This window comes from Peromyscus californicus, unplaced genomic scaffold (assembly GCF_007827085.1).
Source record: "Peromyscus californicus insignis strain IS unplaced genomic scaffold, ASM782708v3 Scaffold_4__1_contigs__length_199733344, whole genome shotgun sequence".
In the NCBI taxonomy this organism is placed as follows: domain Eukaryota; kingdom Metazoa; phylum Chordata; class Mammalia; order Rodentia; family Cricetidae; genus Peromyscus; species Peromyscus californicus.
The window spans coordinates 52,823,658-52,842,460 of NW_026294562.1; the positions used below are offsets into that span (position 1 = coordinate 52,823,658).

The following is an 18,803-nucleotide window of genomic DNA, read 5'->3' on the forward strand; positions in this document are numbered from 1 at the left end:
AACCCCACAGCCGTTCGTTCGCCCCACAGCCGGCTGCCGTCTGTGCCTCTTCGCTCCTTGGCTGTGCTCCATCTCCTAGTCTCAGCTACTGAGAGCAATTTGTAGATGAAGTCAGGAAATTGCTTCTGTCTCTAAAACTCTGAGCTCAGAATCTCCAGACTCCTTTTTTCATTCCTCTGCATCCACCTACCCACCTTGCGGACCCGTCTGATTCCCCAGGGTCCTTTGGCATTCTGAGGCGAAGGTGAGCATTCGGCTCCTGTTGCAGTATCTTCTCTGCTGTGGGCTGGGTGGAGAGCTGCTTCCTGCAGGGATAACTGCGTGTCCCCCAGGAAGAGCCTCCCAGCTCTGTGTTTTGGGCAAACACTGTAGCTTCAGGGTCTTCCCCCATTCAGACACACTCAAGTCAGGGTCACACAGTCTGTGTTTGTATGTGAGAGGGTAAGATCAGGGAAGCGGGGTGGGGGTGGGGGGCGACCACAAGGGGTCTTGATGGGCATGTTGGCAGGATGTAGAAATACATAGGAGATAAACTTCTAGTGTGTCTGTGGACCCCCTTCTGAATCTGGGTGGCACTATTCTGTGGTCTGGGGTTCCTGACTGAATGAAAAGGAGACAATAAGTGGAATACAGGCCGTCATCTCTCTCTGGTTCCTGACTGCAGATGCCATGTGACCAGCTGCCCCAGGCTTCCATCCCTGCTGGCATGGACTGTCTCCCTCTAACTGTGAGCCAAAGCAAACTCTTCCTTTCTTCTTCTGTCAGTTTCTCTGATGCAGCACCGAGGAAGGAAACGAAACAGATGGGGACACGAGGGTGGGGAGTGGCCCAGGTTTCCTCACCTCGGCCATCCTGGTAGAAGGCAAAGGAGATCCAGACACCCATGCGGGGCTTTGTGACTCCAGTGCTGCTGGCCCCCGTGGTACCGGGAAAGGACTGTTCTATTGAAGGAGAGAAGGAGGAGATGCAGGGTCCAGGCCATCCCCTGTCTGAGGCAGCCAGGCCTCCAGGGACCCTCTCCTTACTGAAGTTGAGGAAGTGAAAGAGAGGGGAACATGTTGGGGGTGCCTGGGCAGAGTGGGAATGGGGAGTTGGGGTGGGTAGGATTAAGACAAGTTGGTCACACATGTGGAACTGTCAAATAATAAAAAACACTCTATTGAAAAAAAAAATACGCTCCTAATCCAAACTTCTGATGTCCTTATAAAAAGAAAGCATCAGGGATGCGTGCGTGCAGAGGAGAGGCCATGTGAGGACACACTGGGAAGGTAGCCAAGGGAAGCGGTTTAAACCTGCTGGCTCTTTGATAATGGACTTTCAGCCTCTAGCACGGTGAGAAAGTGCTTTTCTGTTGAGCAAGCTATCTAGTCCTTGGTATTCTGTTTTGGAACTCTGTATGTTAGTCAGCTTCCTGTCACTGTAACAAATACCTGAGGTAAGGCAACTTACAAAGTGCAAAGGTTTACTCAGCTCACTATTGTTGCCATTGCTAATAAATGGCTACAAACTTAGGCTTTTGCCAGAACTGGATTTCTGTTTCTTCTTTTCAGCACCTTGGTGTGGTCAGTCTTAATTTATTTTTCAAGGAGGGAACAAATTTATTGATAGTCCTTTGGGTATAGTTAGGAGAGTTATAGAGAAACCTCAGCTTGAGTAGTGTGGTCTACAAACTAGTCTGGTGAAGGCACTGGGTCTACAGATTGGCTGTGGACCCCTCACCTTGGGGGAGTTCTCTGGTGGGCTCCATTTTCAAGTCACCGTGCCCTGAGTCAAAGTCCTGTGTGGCTCGGGTTCACTAGCTGAGCCTCAGCCTTCTGGCTGCATCTTGGTCACATGGAGTAGCAGGAAGTCCAAAGTCAAGAGGTCACATCTGGTGAGAGTCTCCATGCTGGTGAGGATCCTGTAGAGTCTCAAGGTGACTGCATAGAATCCAGAATTTTACGTGTTAGCTGTTTGTATGGGTGTGAACCGACATTTTCCTCATGACTATTGAGGTTGATCATATCAAATGCTTGCCACCCATTCCTGTATCTTCTATGGCAAAGCCTGTATTTATGTATTTTTGGTTATATTTAAATTTGGGGTGCCTGAGTTCTGTTTACTGAATTTAAGGAATTCTTTTAAAATTTAATTCTATCTCTCTCTCTCTCTCTCTCTCTCTCTCTCTCTCTCTCCCTCTCCCTCTCCCTGTGTGTGTGTGTGTGTGTGTGTGTGTGTGTGTGTGTGTGTGTGTGTGTGTATGTGCATATAGAGATCAAAACATAACTTTCAGGAGTCAGTTTACTACTTCCATAGTGGGTTCTAGGGACAGAATCCATGTTGTCAGGTTTTTGTGGCGAGTGCTTTTACCTACTGAAGTATCTCACTGGCCCTAGAAATTCTTTTCACTTATTTATTTATTTATTTATTTATTTGAGATAGTCTCATGTGGCCCAGTCTGGCCTTGGGTTCTCTATGTAACTGAGGGTAACCTTGAACTTCTGATCTTTCGTGTGCTGAGGTCACAGGTGTGAACCACCACGCCTGGTTTGTATGTGGTGCTGAGGTAGATAAGCCTTCTACCAACTGAGCTACACCTCCACAGAGAGGAACTCTCTTCAGACTCTGCAAACCTGTGGAACCCAGTGCGGGCATACCTCTCTCCTCTCTAGAAGTTTCATAGTTCTCACTTCTGCAAATACTAGCTGCCTTGGCCACCCTGAACTGCTCTTTTGATAGTCCTTCTCCTCAACTTCATGAGATTGCCTGGCTCTGTTTGGATCCTGCTTCTGTCCTGAGGTCCAGAATCTGCTCCCAGGAAGGGGAGGAGCTCTCATATCATTTGTTCCCTTTCTCACAGCAAGTATGGCCTGGTGCTACCTAGTATCCAGTGTCTAACTACATTTCCTTCAGCTTTCTAGTTGTTGACAAGTAGAAGAGTTCTTTTGGACCCTGCTCTCCCTGATGGTTGGAACCTTTTTCTCTTCCATTTTCAATGCTTTTAGAACAACCAAGTTCCTTGTATAATTGCAAGTGGAGAGTTCAAGTAGAGGTCAGTAAGTGGTTTTGGGATTGGTTAAATCTATGTGCCAATGACATCCAACTACTGGGGTAGTTCTAGCTTTCCGTTACGTTGTGTTTTGGTCCCCCGAATTCCTGCTTTCCCTAGTGGCTGCCATACTCTGAGACATTGCATCTGAACATCTAGCATCATCCATCACCTACATCGAAACTGTAGCTGACTGGGGTCCTTACAGTTGGCTCGGCTTCTACAGATGTGATTTACATCATAGCACTGCTGTACGCTTCTCTTGAGGAGGGATTTAAGCAAAACAGGGTGAGAGTGAGTTAGAGCTGGTGGAGGGAATTGAGCCTCAAGATCATCAGTTCAGCACTTCATCAGTTTGCAACAGACTCAGCTGCTGGTGCGTAACCACAATCTGAGCTGCATGGAGATGGCCCTAAGACAGTGGTTCTTAACCTTCCTGTGGCCCCTTTAATACAGTTCCTCATCTTGTGGTGACCCCCCAACCATAAATTTATTTTCATTGCTACTTAATAACTGTGATTTTGCTACTGTTATGAATCATAATGTAAATATCTGATATGCAGGACATCTGATATGCGACCCCTGTGAAAGGGTCATTTGACCTCCCAAAGGAGTCATGACCCATGGGTTGGGAACAACTGCCCTAAGGGATCACTGAGGGTTTTCTTAAAAGGAGGCACAATGGGGCACAGGTCCATGCAGTGTTCCCTTCCCTTCCCTTCCCTGCCCCCTGCTTATCTCTTTTTGTTCTCCCCTCGAGACAGTACATATCCTGAATACCAGACTGACCTCAGAATCACTGTGTAGCCCAGAGTGACCTTGAACTTTGGTTCCTCCTGCCTCTACCTCTTGAGTGCTGGGATTATAGGCACACACCGGCATACCTGGTTTACTCAGTGCTGAGGCTGGAACTCAGGGCTTCGTACCTGCTATCAGCTGAGCTACACCTCCAGCCCCAGTGCACTATTTTTCTTTTGCCCCTGTGCCTATGATGAACACTTTTTCTTGCACATCTTTAAAACACCTAAGCAGAGGGTTTGGGGTTGGGGGGCTGGGGGCACTGGGAGGCTGAGGGGCCAAGAGTAGGCAGGTGAGGATTTAGCAGAGGGGAGTCTAGGAGTTCCAAAATATATCCAGGAACCAGGGGGGTAAGGCAAACGCTGTGAATTTGATAGTAGGGGCCTTTGCATTACCTACGCACTACAGTTCTACCCCATCAAAAAATATAGTACATGGGAAAATAAATCCCTACTGGGTTTCCTAACAAAAGGTATATCAGTTTCCTATTGCTGTTTGCAAGAAATCATTGTAAATATAGAGGCTTAAATCATTTATTCTCATATAGATAGAGGCTGGATATCTACGGTTGCCATGTCAACAGGGCTGTGTCCCTTTGGGTGGCTTCTTCCCATTTTCTTCCCATTTCAGCTCTGGGAAGTTTCATTCCTTGGCTTGGAGGCTCACACCACTGATTTTTTTTTTTTGTAATGCTGAATATATTTATTTGACTGAAAATGGTCAGAAGTTACTTTAATTTAGTAACAATTATTTGAAGCTCATTGCTTCTGTCTTGATTTGAACTGCCTTTTATTTTTGTCCCTTCTTGAGTCGCTCCATCTCCTGTTCGCTGGTCCGTCTTTCTAAGTGCCCTTGCCATCACATTGGGCTAACCCAAATAATTCAGGCTAGTTTCCTCATCTCAGAATCCTTAATATAACCATATCTGCATGATTCCCTTTCTGTTTCAGGCAACACAATAGAAGGTTCCAGGGATTTGGCTGTGGGTGTCTTTGTGGGTTCCTCTATCCAGCCTACCACAGGACCTGGAAGCTCCTCTGGTGAAGTCTCTGTCCTCTACGTTTCTCTGGGGCAGTGAAACTTCTGGGGAGGGGGACAAAAACATCTAAGGAAGGGCTTAGCCTGTGTGGGAGCTGGCATGACAGAGTGAAGTCCGGAGAATGTGGCCTTTGAGGAGCACTCTACCAGGAGCACTCTACCAGGACCAGGTAGTTGAGGGTTCTCTGGAGTGTTCCATTTTGCTCTGGACACAGGAAATGCTGAGAATGCTACAAATTCATTGACATACTGACTGAAAAGAGGCTGAAGTGGGAATAAAACAGTACCACTTTCAGATCTGAGCATTGTGGCACACCCCTAAAATACTAGCATTTGGGAGGTGGAGGCAGAAGGATCAAGGTTCAAGGTCATCCTCAGCTACATAGTGAGTTTAAGGCCAGCCAGGGGGACATGAGGCCCTGTCTGAGTATTTCCATTGCTGTGACAAAATACCATGACCAAAAGCCACTCGGGGAGGTAAGGGTTTATTTCATCTTACAACTCTCAGGTCACACTCCATCACTGTGGGAAGTCAGGGCAGGAACTGAAGCAGAGGCCATGGAAGAACTCTGCTTACTGGCTTGCTCCCCAGTGCTTGCCCGCCTTGCTCTGCTATAGCACCCAGGACCACCAGCCCAGTGGTCTGGACCCTCCCACACCAATCATTAATCAAGAAAATGCTCCACAGACTTGCCTACAGGCCACTTATGGAGACCTTTTCTCAATTGAAGTTCCTTCCTGTTGGATGACTCTAGCTTGTGTCAAGTTGACAAAAATAACCAAAAAATGAAACCAAACCAAATTATTCTCAAACAATATCTACCTCCAGAGAGTGACTGGGAGGAGAAACTGAGTTAATGTATTCAAACTGCTTAAGACGTCGCCTGGCACGTAATTAGCACTCAGTGTTGGGTCTCCCTGCCTGTTCAATACGGTCCCATCCTTGTCCTTCCTCTCCAGCACTGTCCCTGGACCACAGGAAACAAGCAGGTTGAAAACTCAGCAAACACAGGAAGAATCAGGTTGACTAGTAGCCTGAACTTGCAGAGGGCAGCATCCTGACATCACCTATGATCATCTTTCTCTTTTACTGCTAGAAGTTTCCATCTGCTCTTACAGAGGGAGAAGAGCCCAAAGCAGAGCCTCTGATTGGCTGCTTTCATTTCAGTTTCTCATCGGGTTCTGATTTCTGGGAAAGGGAAGGGGGCATAGGGCATTTAGCTAAAACAGGAATGTTAGGATCGGAGAGCTGGAGGCAGAGAAGACAGAGAGAGGGACCAAGGTGGGAGAAGAGAGTCTTTTAATTATCTGGGATTCTTGGTAAAGTCCTGGAGGTGGAGGGCAATGGAGCTGGGGGAGGGGCAGACCGTGTGAACACTGAGCTGGAATACTGCTGATGAAGAGCACATTCCATCTAAGAAGTGGCACACAGTCAGACCGTTAATTATTGTTCCTGGTGGGGTCTACTGAAGTGACCCTTGGGGAGGCATTTCTCTGAACAGCAGCCTGCACACTCGGATGGTCTGGTCTCTCCACTCGCTCCCCCTCCTCAGGTAGGTGGCAGGACCTGTAGAAGCCCACTCCCTTCTGTCCTCAGAGTCCATTCTTCTCTTGTGTGGAGGCCTGGAGTGGCACCATCTGCTTCTGCAGCTCCTGCTGTGCTTGCCTCTGCTTTCCTTTACGCCTGGGAAGGAGAGCAGACATCTGGGGTTGCAGCCTCCTGTCCAGGTCTGAGATGGTTCCGGCTCTCCCTTTAGTCTGTGACTAGTCACCTGTTATTTGCCCCCAAATGGCTGAGAGCCCCAAGAAGGATTACGGGAGGATCCTCCACTAGGGGACAAAGGGACAAAACTCTGATCTGGAAGAGAAGTCCCGGGTTTGAGCCTCAGTGCTATCCCAGCCTGGGGGTGGGTGACCTGGAGTAAGACCCCGATCCTCTCTGGGGGCGGTGGTGCCTACCTGCTCTTCAGGTCCTGCACTGTATCCGGCAGTGGCTGGCCCAAGGTCTCTGGCAGGAGGGTAGTGACAGCACTGGCGGCCACAGGGACAGCGCCGAAGATGAAGAGAGGCATGGAGGGGTAGAACTCGGCAGTCATGCTCACCAGCGGGCTCACGATGCTGCCCACCCGGGCCATGGTGCTGCCCATGCCCAGGCCTGTCTGCCTGTGGTCAGGTGGGTGTTGGTTAGAGCTCTGATGTGGGTACCAGTGGTCACATTCGGAGCAGGGTAGTTCTGACAGCCCCGGACATCCCTGTACTTCCTTTTTCTTACTCGACTAGCAAATGATTCCACATTTTTGTGTTTTGCTGCTGGTTGTGCTGGACAGCAAAACCAGGACCTTGCACTAGCCAGGTGCTTTACTACTGACTTGCATCCCCAGGCCATTGTGGTGACTTTTAAAACAAAAAGGGAAATCGAGAAGGGGTGTCGTCAGAGAACTGGGGACTTGAAACTGAGTTCTGCCTCTGTCCTTAAGCTGCTATGTGACTTTCAGCCAATCACTTTACATCTCTGGGCTTCAGTTTCCAACTGACACATGAGACCATTGGGTAAGACCAGTGATTCTTAGGTTACCATCATCTGGAATGTTTTTGTTTTCCTTTTTCTGGCTGTGCTAGGGATGGAATTCAGGACCTCACACCCACAAGGCAGTTGCTCTGTCCCTGAGCTACACCCCAGCACACCTGCATCCCTTATGAATCATAGTTGTCTCCATCTCACAGAGACCTATTAGTTAGGATCCTCAGAGGAAGGAATCTGGAGGCTGCACGTTGCTTGTGTGTTAAGAACATTCGTTCTCTATGAGGGGCTGGAGAGACGGCTCAGCTGCTAAGAGCACTGGCCGCTCTCATAGAGGGCCCAGGTTCAGTTTCAGTACCCACATGGCAGCTCATAACCATCTATAATTCTAGTTGTAGGGGACCTGATGTCCACTTCTGTGCTCTGTGGGTACTAGGCATGCACATTGTATGTATACATACATGCAGGCAAAACATTCATACATAAAATAAACATAAATATATCTAAAAATAAATCCAGCTAACCAAGAACATCCTCTATGAGAGAAAGGTTAAAAACATTGACCCAGGAGGCAGCTGCATTGGGGTCTGGTGCAGGCTTCATTGCTAGCTGTGTGACCCTGCAGAAGTCACCTAACTTCTGTGTGTCTGTTTTCAGATTTGTAGAAGGAGAATGATAGTGCCTACTTTGATCAGCTGTGAGAAATAAGTGAGTTAATATTTGTGAAAAGATTAAGAAGATGCTTGATACACAGAACACCCGTAAAGGCATGGCATAATATATATTCAAGATGCCTCATCCCAGCGCTATGACCTCTCAGGTCTTTGATGTTTCATGTGATTTTGCATTTGATTCTTTTTTTTTTTTTTTTTTTTTTGGTTTTTCGAGACAGGGTTTCTCTGTGTAGCTTTGCGCCTTTCCTGGAACTTGCTTTGGAGACCAGGCTGGCCTCGAACTCACAGAGATCCGCCTGGCTCTGCCTCCCGAGTGCTGGGATTAAAGGCGTGCACCACCACCGCCCGGCTTGCATTTGATTCTTAAAGTAGACTTATTATTTTATTTCTTAATGCCTCTCCTATCTCGCTATAAAGTGGTGCTGAGTTCATTCCTATGGTTGGCATATTGTCAGGAGTGGTTCTTGTAGGAAGTTGCATGCATGTTTGTGTTTCTAGTTTCAGATGTGCTGGTTGGTTTAAGATGGAGTTTAGATATGATCACAGCTTGTAACTTATGTTCTGAAGTCTTCAGTTCATTGCCTCTGAGATGTAGCTCTCTACCCTGTTCTAGATGGTGACTCCTAGATCTCCTTTAGGGTTAGGTGGGGGCTGGGCAGCTACATCTCTGTCAGCCAGACCCTGACATGTGTAACTGAGTGGTGGTTCCTGGTTCCTATATATCCTGCCCTGATTAATGGTTTTTTTTTTTTTTTTTTTTTTTTTTTTTTTTTTTTTTTTTTTTTTTTTTTTTTTTTTGTGTGTGTGTGTACTGAGCTATGCTCTGGGGTTCTGGCTTTAGTGTGTGCAGGGGAGTTTTTCCCTAGATCTCCCCTCCGTGCCCTGGGCTCCCACTCACCGGATCACTGTGGGGTACAGCTCTCCAGTGTACAGGAAGATGCAGTTGAAAGACGCAGCCAGGCAGCCCTTTCCTAGCACAGCCAGGGAGGTTCGGATGATCGTCTGGTCTAGAGAGAAAGGAATGGGGAGAGTGGGAGCATAGGAACTGAGGTTGGAGGTACTGGCTTCTTTTCTTCTGAGAAGTTGGGTTGTGTCTGAAGGGGCAGGGTGGGTGGGACTGAGCGCCAAGACGCTGGTAGGTGCTCACCCTTCGGTATTACCCCATTCACCAGGATGCAGATGCCTGCCAGCAGCAGGGAGGCCAACTGTGCAGGCCGGCGGCCCAGGGAGTTGATGACAAGGAAGCACACGAACTTGGCAGGCAGGTCCACCGCACCGAAGATCACCTGGATAAGGTACATGCTGACCCCAAAGCCTTGCAGGTCCATGACCAGCCCGTAGTAGGCAAAGCTAGTGGCAAACCTGGTAAGGAGGGAGAGGGATGTGGGGCTGGTTAGACAGGCTTAAACAAGGGTGCTCTTTCATAAATACAGTGATACATGGGGTATCCTGCTTTGGGACCTAGGATCTGCTTTTGCTATCGCTTCTTAAGACACTACAACTGCATATTCAAACTTCACAGTTGAAGTACTGGGGCAGTCCTCCAATCCTGTGCTAACTGACAGCCCAGGGAACAGGGGGAACTTTCATCTAGTTGCTAAGAATGTTTAGGGGTTCACAAAGCATAGGTTTGGGGGTAGAACCCTCTACAGAGAATAAACCTAAACTTGCCAGCAAAGAATTCTTTGGCAAGACTGTTCTTCTGACCACGCCCCACTTAGCTGTCATAGGATTGCCATGGCGATGCACATGAGAGGTAATGGGGCAACTGCACAGGGAGAGGAAGATTTGGGTTTATATCATCTTTGGCCCAAGTGTGTTTTGGGGATACGTATGGGTCCTCTTCTGCCTGTGCCACTTTCCCCCCAGGCACCACCAGAGCAGTAAAGTCTCTGAGTGGTTTTCAAAGCACACTCATCTGTCCTCACAATATAGATCCGTGGGCTCCGGAGACCATTGGTCCTAATGAGGTGGTTTGTACAGGAACAGGGCTGGTGAGAGAAGCTGGGAGACCAGTTTAGCATGGGGACTGGTTGAGCTGGAGGACTCTTATTTCTTTAGGGTCCTTACTACTCCTCACAGCAGACGTGCTGACTTTCCTTCTCCCTCCCTGGCCTTTCCCACCCGCCGCATCCACGCCCTCCCCCAGCCTGCTGTTTGTCTTTTGATCAGCCTGCTTGTCCACCGGTGTGTCCGTCTGAGCCTACCACAGCATGGAGAGGCAGAGGAAGAGGTGGCGAAGGGTAGGACAGCGCAGCAGCTCCATGGCTGAGGCCTGGCTTTTGCCTAGCATCAGTTCCTTCTGCAGGCTGGTCTGGAGCACCTGGCGGGACAGGCATGACTCAGGGCCTGAGCTCCTCCTAGGGAATGCCCTTGGTCCAGCCTCTGAGTCCCGGGTCTCGGTACTGGTATTTGGGTTGGAGCTCAGGCAGCATCTAGGGACAGAGGTGTCTTACCTCTATACTCAGCTTAGCCCCCTCTTCCTGTCTCCCATTGATCCGGGCTACTCTCTGCAGGGCTTGGAGGGTGAGGTCCAGCCTTCCTGAGGAGGAGTACCAGCGGGCTGACTCAATGAAGAACCTGGGAGTGGGGATGGAGAGAGGGTGGATGTTGGCATGGTCTCAATTTCAGTCTTCTGGGTTAGAGATATACAGTAGAGTTTTATTTATGTTTGGGGACCAGGGCCCTTGCCAAGACCCCCTTAAGGATCACCTTAAGGATCACAAAGTAGTGGCCACTTTGATAATCACTCATCCCCCAGGCAGAATTTAGTTCTTGGGTGCTGGGTAGGGAAGGAGGAGTATCAGCAGGCAGGTCAAACTGTGGGGTGCCGGAGAACTGCCGCCCCGCTCTGTGACAAAACCTACCCCCACAGCCTTGGCTTCAGAGTCTGTTCAACAGAAGCATTGGATTGGGGTCAGCTTTCTGTCTTGGATGAATTTTCTGGGGAGGTTTGTGCCCTGCTCTGGGAGCTGGCTTGTCCCCTGTAGTCCTGTAGGCTTCCGGGTCATTGCTTCCCACCCCAGACCCCACGTACCAGGAGTAGATGAAGGCAGCGAAGAAAGGCACAGAGACCAGAAGCTGCAGGTGGCGCCAGTGGGGCACAGCATAGGCGACACCAGCCAGGATGAACTGGCCCAGGCTGTAGACATAGCCAATCAAGGTGCCCACATAGGCTCGGGTGTGGATGGGCATCCATTCCACATCTGGAAAGGGATTAGAATAGAGTGGTGCAAGTAACTGGGCTGCTGGGTGGAAAGAGACACCGCTCCTGCCCTTTCCCAATCGTGTACTTTCCCACAGCTCTGTAGAAAATGTTTCAGTGGGGTTGGGTGCCAGGGTAGGGAGAGCAGAGACAGTGAATGGAAGTAGGAGCCCCAGGGACTGCCTTCTCCACGCTCCTGCTGCTTTTTGGCTCTGCCCCCAGGGCCTGACTACATCCCCTTTCCCTGCAGAGTTACTCTGACTACTCAGTCTGTTCTCAGCAGAAACCACTTCCCTTTCCCTTGGCCTTGGGCTGGACCCACCCTCAGTGGTCAGAGCACTACTCTTTTTCCATCCTGAAGCATCAATCCAGGCCAGAAGAGGACCACTGCTCTGTTATGGTCTCAAGAGGCTGGGCTAGGTTCCTGGCGGGCTTCTGACTCTGCTGCCGGGATACACTTGAATATGTACGATGACTTTGGAGCTGGAGCCTTAGACATGTCTCAGCTCCAGCTCAGGCCTAGCTAGTTCCTTTTGTCTAGGGAATTGTGAATCCCTGGATTCCCTCCTGGACTTGAGAGATGACCAGGTAAATTTCTTTTCTTCTCTCCAGCTTGAGATTCATTATCTGGGAAATTGTGTGTGTGTGTGTGTGTGTGTGTGTGTGTGTGTGTGTGTGTGATCTACTAGAGGAAGCACACTGATGGTTCATGAACACACTGTCCTCAGTCACTGAGTATGTTTGGTGCAAATGATGCTGGCTTATCCTTGTTTAGAAATATTAGACTAGCCGCAATATTAAAATAATTATGATATTTTATATTAATTTTAAAAAGTGAGAGAGAACTGGGTGTGGTGGAATATGCCTGTAATTCCAGCACTCGGGAGGGGGAAACTGAATGTCATGAATTGTAGGCCACATGGTAAGACCCTGTATCAGAACAAAACAAATAAACAATACCAACAAAAATGGAGTAAGATCTGACTCCTTGGCTGGGAGTACAGTTCTATCTTTAGATAGGATGTTTCCTTTAAAACAATCACATTTGTTTATTTATTCTCTCTCTGTCTCTCTCCCTCCCTCCCTCTCCCCCATGGCAGGTGTGTGGAAGTCAGAAGACAAATGGCTTGCAGCAGTTGGTCCTGGGATCAGCTCAGGCCGTCAGTCTTGGTGGCAAATGTCTTTACCCACTGAGACATCTCTCCATCCCCACATTCTTTCCTATTTAGCCCAGACTGGCCTGGAACTCATTATATAGCTCCATCTGGCTTCATACTTTGGACAGTCCTCCCACCTCTGCCTCCTGATTGTGGGCACATGCCACCATGCCTGGCCTGTCTCACGGCCTTTGGATCTCCTTTGGATACAGTCTTCACTTCTCCTAAGGTCTCCTGTACCTGGCTTGCCTTGGCTGCTCTGACCACAAGTCTGCAATCTTGCTAATAAGTAAGAGTCGAGATGGAGCGAGCTGGGGAAGGCAGGGTGGTGTTGACTGGAAATGCTGATCTAAGGGAGGTATTGGCTTGAGGGTGGCAGGGTGGGGGGGGAGGGCGCTCAGGAGGGGACACCTTCAGGAGGAGGCTGGCAGGATCGGGTGGTGAGAGGGGACATAGGTAAGCAGTCCTCACTTAGTGTCATGCAGTTGATTGCAATGCTAGCCAAAGCCATGCCCGAGAGGAGCCGGAAAACACAGTAGACGGTATAGTTGGGTGCATAGGCTGCACAGGTTCCGGACACAGCTGTCTGCAGGTAGTTCAAGATCAGTACCTTCCGACGGCCCAGCCTGTGGGGGAGGGAAGACCTGTGTCAGGGGCCTGAGGACTGCGGGGGTGGGGGGGGTGGGGGGCCAGGCTGAGCTACACAGGAGAGGCCCCCAGCTGCAGTCCTCTGAGGACCTAAGAAGAATCCTGAGTCTTGCACTTAAACCAGCCACCCCTGCCTTGAATCCAGCCAGGGGCCCCCAATCCCAGCTTAGCCCAGCTCTTTGGCTTACCCAGGACTGACCTGTCTGCCAGGTGGCCAAACATCATGGCTCCCAGCAGCACTCCCACCATGTACAGGGACTGGGCCAGCTGGCGGAAGGCCCGGTGAGAGCACACGAGGTTCCACTGTGGGGAGAGGTAAGCCAGAGTTGGGCAGAGAAGAGCCCAGACGCGGGGAAGGCCCTCAGCCTCCTCCAGGAAGGTCCTCTGGGACCCATGCCTCCCTCTTTCGGTCATACTTTGCTCTGCTGTTTGTCTCACTGTTCCTGGGAGCTAAGTACATTTAAAGCACTCAGCAGCTCCCACATCCACCTTCCACAGAAACCACCCTCTTGAATGCTTTTATCTCATCTCCAGATCTTGGCCCCCGGGGAACTTGACTGTGCGTACGTGTGTGTGTGTGTGTGTGTGTGTGTGTGTGTGTGTGTGTGTGTGTGTGTGTGTGTGTCTGTGTGTGTCTGTGTGTCTGTGTGTGTGTCTGTGTGTGTGTGTGTCTGTGTCTGACTGTCTGTCTGAGAGGTGAAGTGGTGTCACACAGAGAGGGAGCCCCAAATCCTTACCTCAGTTACGATGGTTGAAGGAAAGGTGCTGTTGTCATAGACCCAGCCATCAATGCAGGACTCTGTGACTCCGGTGCCGTTGGCCTCTGTACCATTGTGAAAGGGTGGTACCCACTGTGGGGAAGTAAAACGGAGGCAAGACTCGGGTCGTCCCTGCTTGTCCAGGGGCAGCCAGGCCTCTAGACCTCCATCTTTGCTGAGGTTGGCATTGGCAGGTGGGCGGCAGTGGTGAGTAGGGATGGCAGCAGTGAAGTTCTGCAAGGTGTTGTGGGAAGCCATCAGCAGCAGGGGGACAACCACCAGGGTGACCTGGATCAGCTGGAAGCGTCCGACGCCCCCCACCTGCTTCAGGAGGTCATTGAAGGCCATGGGGTTGGGCCAGGCCGAGTGGTCAGAGACTGAAGACCTCCAGTCCTAGGACCTCTGTCTGTCTGCCTGCTGCCCTTTGCCTGAGGAGTGGGGCTGTTGCTGCCTTTGCAGCTGAGTGGCTCCTGGAGCTGGAACTGAGCCGGCTCTGTGGCGGGACAGCGAGCTGGTGGACCGCCCCTCCTTTCTCTCTCCCCTGGTTCTGGCCCTCCCTTGCCCTCGCCTCTTTTCTTCACTTCGGGGGTCTGGACAGCTCAGCTTTCAGGGTCTGCTGGAGCCCTGACTCTTATGCAGGCAGCTTTTAATCTTTGGCCTGAAGACAATGAGTTAAAGTGTGACTTGGTGTCAGGAGGATTAACCCTGTGAGTATCCCTTGTGTCAGTGGAATTTTTCCAAGTGGTTATAAAGGGCAGGAGGGGATGGTTGAGATGGAGAGTGGAGAGTGGATTCACTGGGGGCAGCCATCTGGGCACCTGGATGCAGAAGGGGACAAGGTGGGAACCTCTGTTCTCCCTCTGTTGAGGAGTCTGGACTCTGGGAAATGTGGTGGTCTCCTGATGGGTTTCTGTGGACATCAAAGTCTGTCTTCAGGAATAACACCAGAGACAATATGGCAAGTCCCATTGAACCTGAACTTCCGATCGATGATTAATTTTTTAAAAGTATATCCCTAATATCGCATAGACCATGTTTATATCCAGAATTATGTGTTAGTTTGAAATGTAGATCTGACTGGGGATCTTATATTCTTATTTGCTAAGTTGAGTAACCCTGGTCTTTGGCCTTCCAAGGACAGCTCACGTCTTGTAGGACCACAGCCTTGTGCAACTGGAAGAAACAGCGGTGGTCAAAGGTTGCTCTTGAAGTCACGGGGACCAAGGGCAAAATCAGACAAAATGGGGATCATTCTTCTGGGATCTTAGTTTCCGCATTCTTGATTCTTCTTTTTTATTTGTTTTTAAAGACAGGGTCTCACATAGCTTGGGGTGGCCTCTGGGTCAGTATGTAGCCAAGGCTGGTCTTGAATGACTCCTCCTGGCTCCACCTCCCAAGTGTTGGGATTTCAAATGTATAACACCACACTGTTTACCTTAGTTTCTTCTTTTTTTTGAGACAGGGTTTCTCTGTGTAACTCTGGCTGTCCTGGAACTGGCTCTGTAGACCAGGCTGGCCTTGAACTCAGAGATCCACCTACCAAGGCCTCCTGAATACTAAGATTAAAGGCACGTGCCACCACAGCCTGCCAGCTTAACTAACTAACTAATTAATTAATTATTATTTTTTTGTGTGTAGCCATCTCACTGGCCCCTATTTCCTCCTTTAATTGTCTTGATTCAAATTTTCCCATTGCTGTGTTTTTTATTTCTAAAAAATATCTTACTTTTTTTCATATGTATGGACGTTTTGCCTGCATGTATATCTGTGCACCGTATTCATGTCTGGTACTCACAGAGGGTGTCAGATTCCTTGGAACTGTCATTGCAGACAGTTGTGAGCCACTATGTAGGTGCCGGGAATTGAACCAGGGTCCTGTGTAAGAACAGACAGTGCTCTTAACCATTAAGCCACTTCTCTATCCACCTCTCCTATTTTTTTTAAACAATGAGCATGAACCTATCTTATTTTTAGCTGCAAGTCAGCTAAATTGACTTGAATTCCTCCAACAGTTTTTGGCTCCTGAGCCTCGGTTACTCACAATCAGAGGCAGTGTTGAACACTAACCGGATGTCTCTGTTGGATCTGATTGGTTGGATCACAGACTGGGCAGGTTGCTACTCTATGGCTTTGATTCGCAAGGTGCATCTGGTGTAAAACATTGAATTCCAGAGTCAGTCCTCTTGCCATATTCTCAGGCTATGTGACCAGGAACAAGTTATTAAACTCCTGTGTACCTAGTGCCCTTGCTTTCAAGGTAGGGATGGTTTTAATGTCCCCTTTATTTTGTTCCTGGAGGGTAAAATGAGCCAATACAGGTCAAGAGTTTAGAGAAGCCTTTATCCAAGAATGGTGGTTTGTGCCTGTAGTCCCAGCTCTTGGGAAACCTGAGGCAGGGGGCTTAAGCTCAGGAGTTCAAAACCAGCTTGAGCAGGAGGATGGCTACATAGTAAGTTTGATGGCCCTCTGGACTATATGAAACCCTGTGTTTTTGTTTTTTTTTTCCCCTCAAGACAAGTTTTTTTCTGCGTAGCCCTGGCTGTCCTGGAACTCACTCTGTAGACCAGGCTGGCCTCAAACTCACAGAGCTCCTCCTGCGTCTGCCTTCCAAGTGCTGGGATTAAAGGAGTGTGCCACCACTATGAGACCCTGTCTTAAAGAACCTCCCACCAGAAAAAAAGGCCAGATACTATGCTACGCAAACTGCACTTAATATGCATTCAATTGGGAGGGCGTTTATTGTCTGCTTAGGTCCTCAGGCACATAAGGCACATGAGGTGTTAGACTAGGGTCTTAACTTCAAATCTGGCTTCCTTCTCTTCCTCCAACAGGGTCTTATTATACATGCCAGGCTAGTTTCAAACTCATGGTTCTCTGATCTCAGCTTCCCAAGTGCTGGGATTATAGGCCTGGAGCCACAATGGCTGAAAGCTGAACCCTTCACCGTGGCTATAGAGGTGTTCACTGCCAAGCTAAAGGGGTTTTGGAGATGAGCCAACTTCATATGTAGAGAAGAGGCCCAGAGGAGGCTGTAATTCATCCCAGGCTCCCCCTCCCAGCATGTGTTGACTCTAGCTGGGGCTCAGTGGGTGTCCAGATGCCTGATACATTCTCCAGGCCAAGGTATATAAGAACCTGTGGCCTGGGGAGGCCAGGACAGCTGGACAAACAGCTTAGAGGCTGTGGGGTCAGTTCCCTGCCAAGACTTAGGGCTCTTGTAGGGAAGTAGGTGGAGTGTTGAGGTTAGTGAGGTGACCTCTTGCAAGCACCCTCGCTCTCCAAGCTTGTGCTTAATCGTGCTCTGGGTAGGGACTTCTTTCTTAGCTCCTGTCTTAGTCAGGGTCACTATTGCTGTGATGAAATACCATGACCAAAGCAGATTGGGGAAGAAAGGATTGATTTGCTTTATACTTCCACATCACAGTTCATCACGGAAGGAAATCGAGACAGAAATTGAAACAGGGCAGGAACCCGGAGGCAGGGATGATGCAGAGGCCATAGAGGGCTGAGGCTTACTGGCTTGCTCCTCATGGCTTGTTTATTCTGCTTTCTTATAGCACCCAGAAGCAGTCCAGGGGCGGCACTGTCCACAGTGGGCTGGGTCCTTACCCAGTAACGAAGAAAATGCCCTGCAGGCTTGTGTACAACCCCATCTTATGGAGGCATTTTCTTTTCTTTTTTTCTGTTTTTTATTTTCTTCTTTTTTTATAAAGAAATTTTTTATTCATTTTACGTACCAATCACAGATCCCCCTCTTCCCTCCTCCCGCCCCTCCAGCCTTCCCCGCCACAACCTCCCCCCATTCGGAAGCATTTTCTTAATAGAGACTCCCTCCTCTTGGATGACCACAGCTTGTGTCAAGTGGACAGAAAACTAGCCAGCGCAGCTCCTGACAAGTCCCTGGCGGAGTCTATAAAAGGCTCCACTGGAGACTTCAGGAACTGAACGGTGGCAAGATCCCAGGGTTTTCAGATCTGGGGATGGTCCCTTGTTGACTTTGTGGGTCACTGAAAATTCAGGATGGGATGCCTCTGTGCTAAATGGATCATTGGCTTAAATTCTGGCTGTGCTCAGTGGGAGGGTGTCAGCTTTGGAGATCTGGATACAGGCAGAAAAGTATTTCTCTTTTCAGAACCACAAACCACTGGAATTGAGAGCCATCACTCAGCTGAGAACAACTTGTGATACGGATAAGAAGGCTGAGGCCCGGACAGGACCAGTGCCGCCCCTGATCACACTGCAAGTCTCAGACTCCACGCCTTTGGTTCCTTTGTCCTCTGTACTGTGGGAGTTGCTGTTGCATAGCTTAGATTTTCTGGGCTAAGTGCTGACTTGGTGTAACTGTAGTCTGTTAAGTCAATGGGATTCAAAGAGTGGGACTACATGTGATTTTTATTACTTTGTGACACCTTTCAAATAAATAATTTACAGATCAAAGAAGACAGTTTGGCTCAGATCACGTTCTGGAAGCATGGGGTTGAAATGACCTGGAGAGTTCAGAAGACTCCAGCTGCCTGCCAGCATCTAAACTGGAAATTTCAGAACCAAAGTGACCCTTGTGCCTTGTTCCTGGCTACTCCAACCAGCAGGCCGTATAAACCCATCCAAAACCACTGTTTAAAAGCTGGATGTGCTGCCGGGCGGTGGTGGCGCACGCCTTTAATCCCAGCACTCGGGAGGCAGAGCCAGGCGGATCTCTGTGAGTTCGAGGCCAGCGTGGTCTCCAAAGCGAGTTCCTGGAAAGGCGCAAAGCTACACAGAGAAACCCTGTCTCGAAAAACCAAAAAAAAAAAAAAAAAAAAAAAAAAAGCTGGATGTGAGCTGGGGATGTTGCTCATTGATAAAGTACCTGCCTAGCATGCAGAAAGCTCTGGATTTGATTCCTAGAACCACACAACACAGGGCACTTTGACGCACAAGTAATCCTAGCACTAAGGAGGTGGGGGCTGGAGATCGGAAGTTCAAGGTCATCCTCA

The 18,803-nt window shown here is 49.3% G+C and overlaps 1 protein-coding gene and 1 long non-coding RNA gene across 3 annotated transcripts; one reads left to right on the top strand and one right to left on the bottom strand.

Moving 5' to 3' along the window:
* Nucleotides 1–5,333: 5,333 nt before the first annotated feature.
* On the bottom strand, nucleotides 5,334–14,531 carry Slc22a6 (solute carrier family 22 member 6). Of its 2 annotated transcripts, XM_052763248.1 has the most exons (11): nucleotides 14,149–14,531; nucleotides 13,807–13,920; nucleotides 13,269–13,372; nucleotides 12,893–13,047; nucleotides 11,097–11,265; nucleotides 10,516–10,639; nucleotides 10,267–10,382; nucleotides 9,207–9,421; nucleotides 8,958–9,066; nucleotides 6,824–7,027; nucleotides 5,334–6,548 (listed from the first exon to the last, which is right to left on the bottom strand). In XM_052763248.1, the coding sequence occupies exons 1-11, from the start codon at nucleotides 14,173–14,175 to the stop codon at nucleotides 6,458–6,460; spliced, it is 1,428 nt and encodes a 475-aa protein (XP_052619208.1). In that variant the 5' UTR covers nucleotides 14,176–14,531; the 3' UTR covers nucleotides 5,334–6,457. The 2 variants fall into 2 exon arrangements, with proteins under 2 accessions (XP_052619208.1, XP_052619207.1); XM_052763247.1 differs by having other exon boundaries at nucleotides 13,807–14,531.
* LOC128125646 (uncharacterized) lies at nucleotides 11,274–18,599 on the top strand. Its single transcript, XR_008223208.1, has 3 exons — nucleotides 11,274–11,852; nucleotides 12,365–12,710; nucleotides 17,960–18,599. It is a non-coding gene; the product is annotated as an uncharacterized LOC128125646 (long non-coding RNA).
* Nucleotides 18,600–18,803: the final 204 nt, after the last annotated feature.

Coding starts and splice junctions, on each gene's coding strand:
- Slc22a6 (XM_052763247.1), bottom strand. CDS start 14,175: ATGGCCTTCAATGACCTCCTGAAGCAGGTGGGGGGCGTCGGACGCTTC. Junction 11,266..12,892: donor AATCAACTGCATGACACTAA/GTGAGGACTGCT, acceptor ATCCCTTTCCAG/ATGTGGAATGGATGCCCATC. Junction 10,383..10,515: donor GGGCTAAGCTGAGTATAGAG/GTAAGACACCTC, acceptor CTGTCCCGCCAG/GTGCTCCAGACCAGCCTGCA.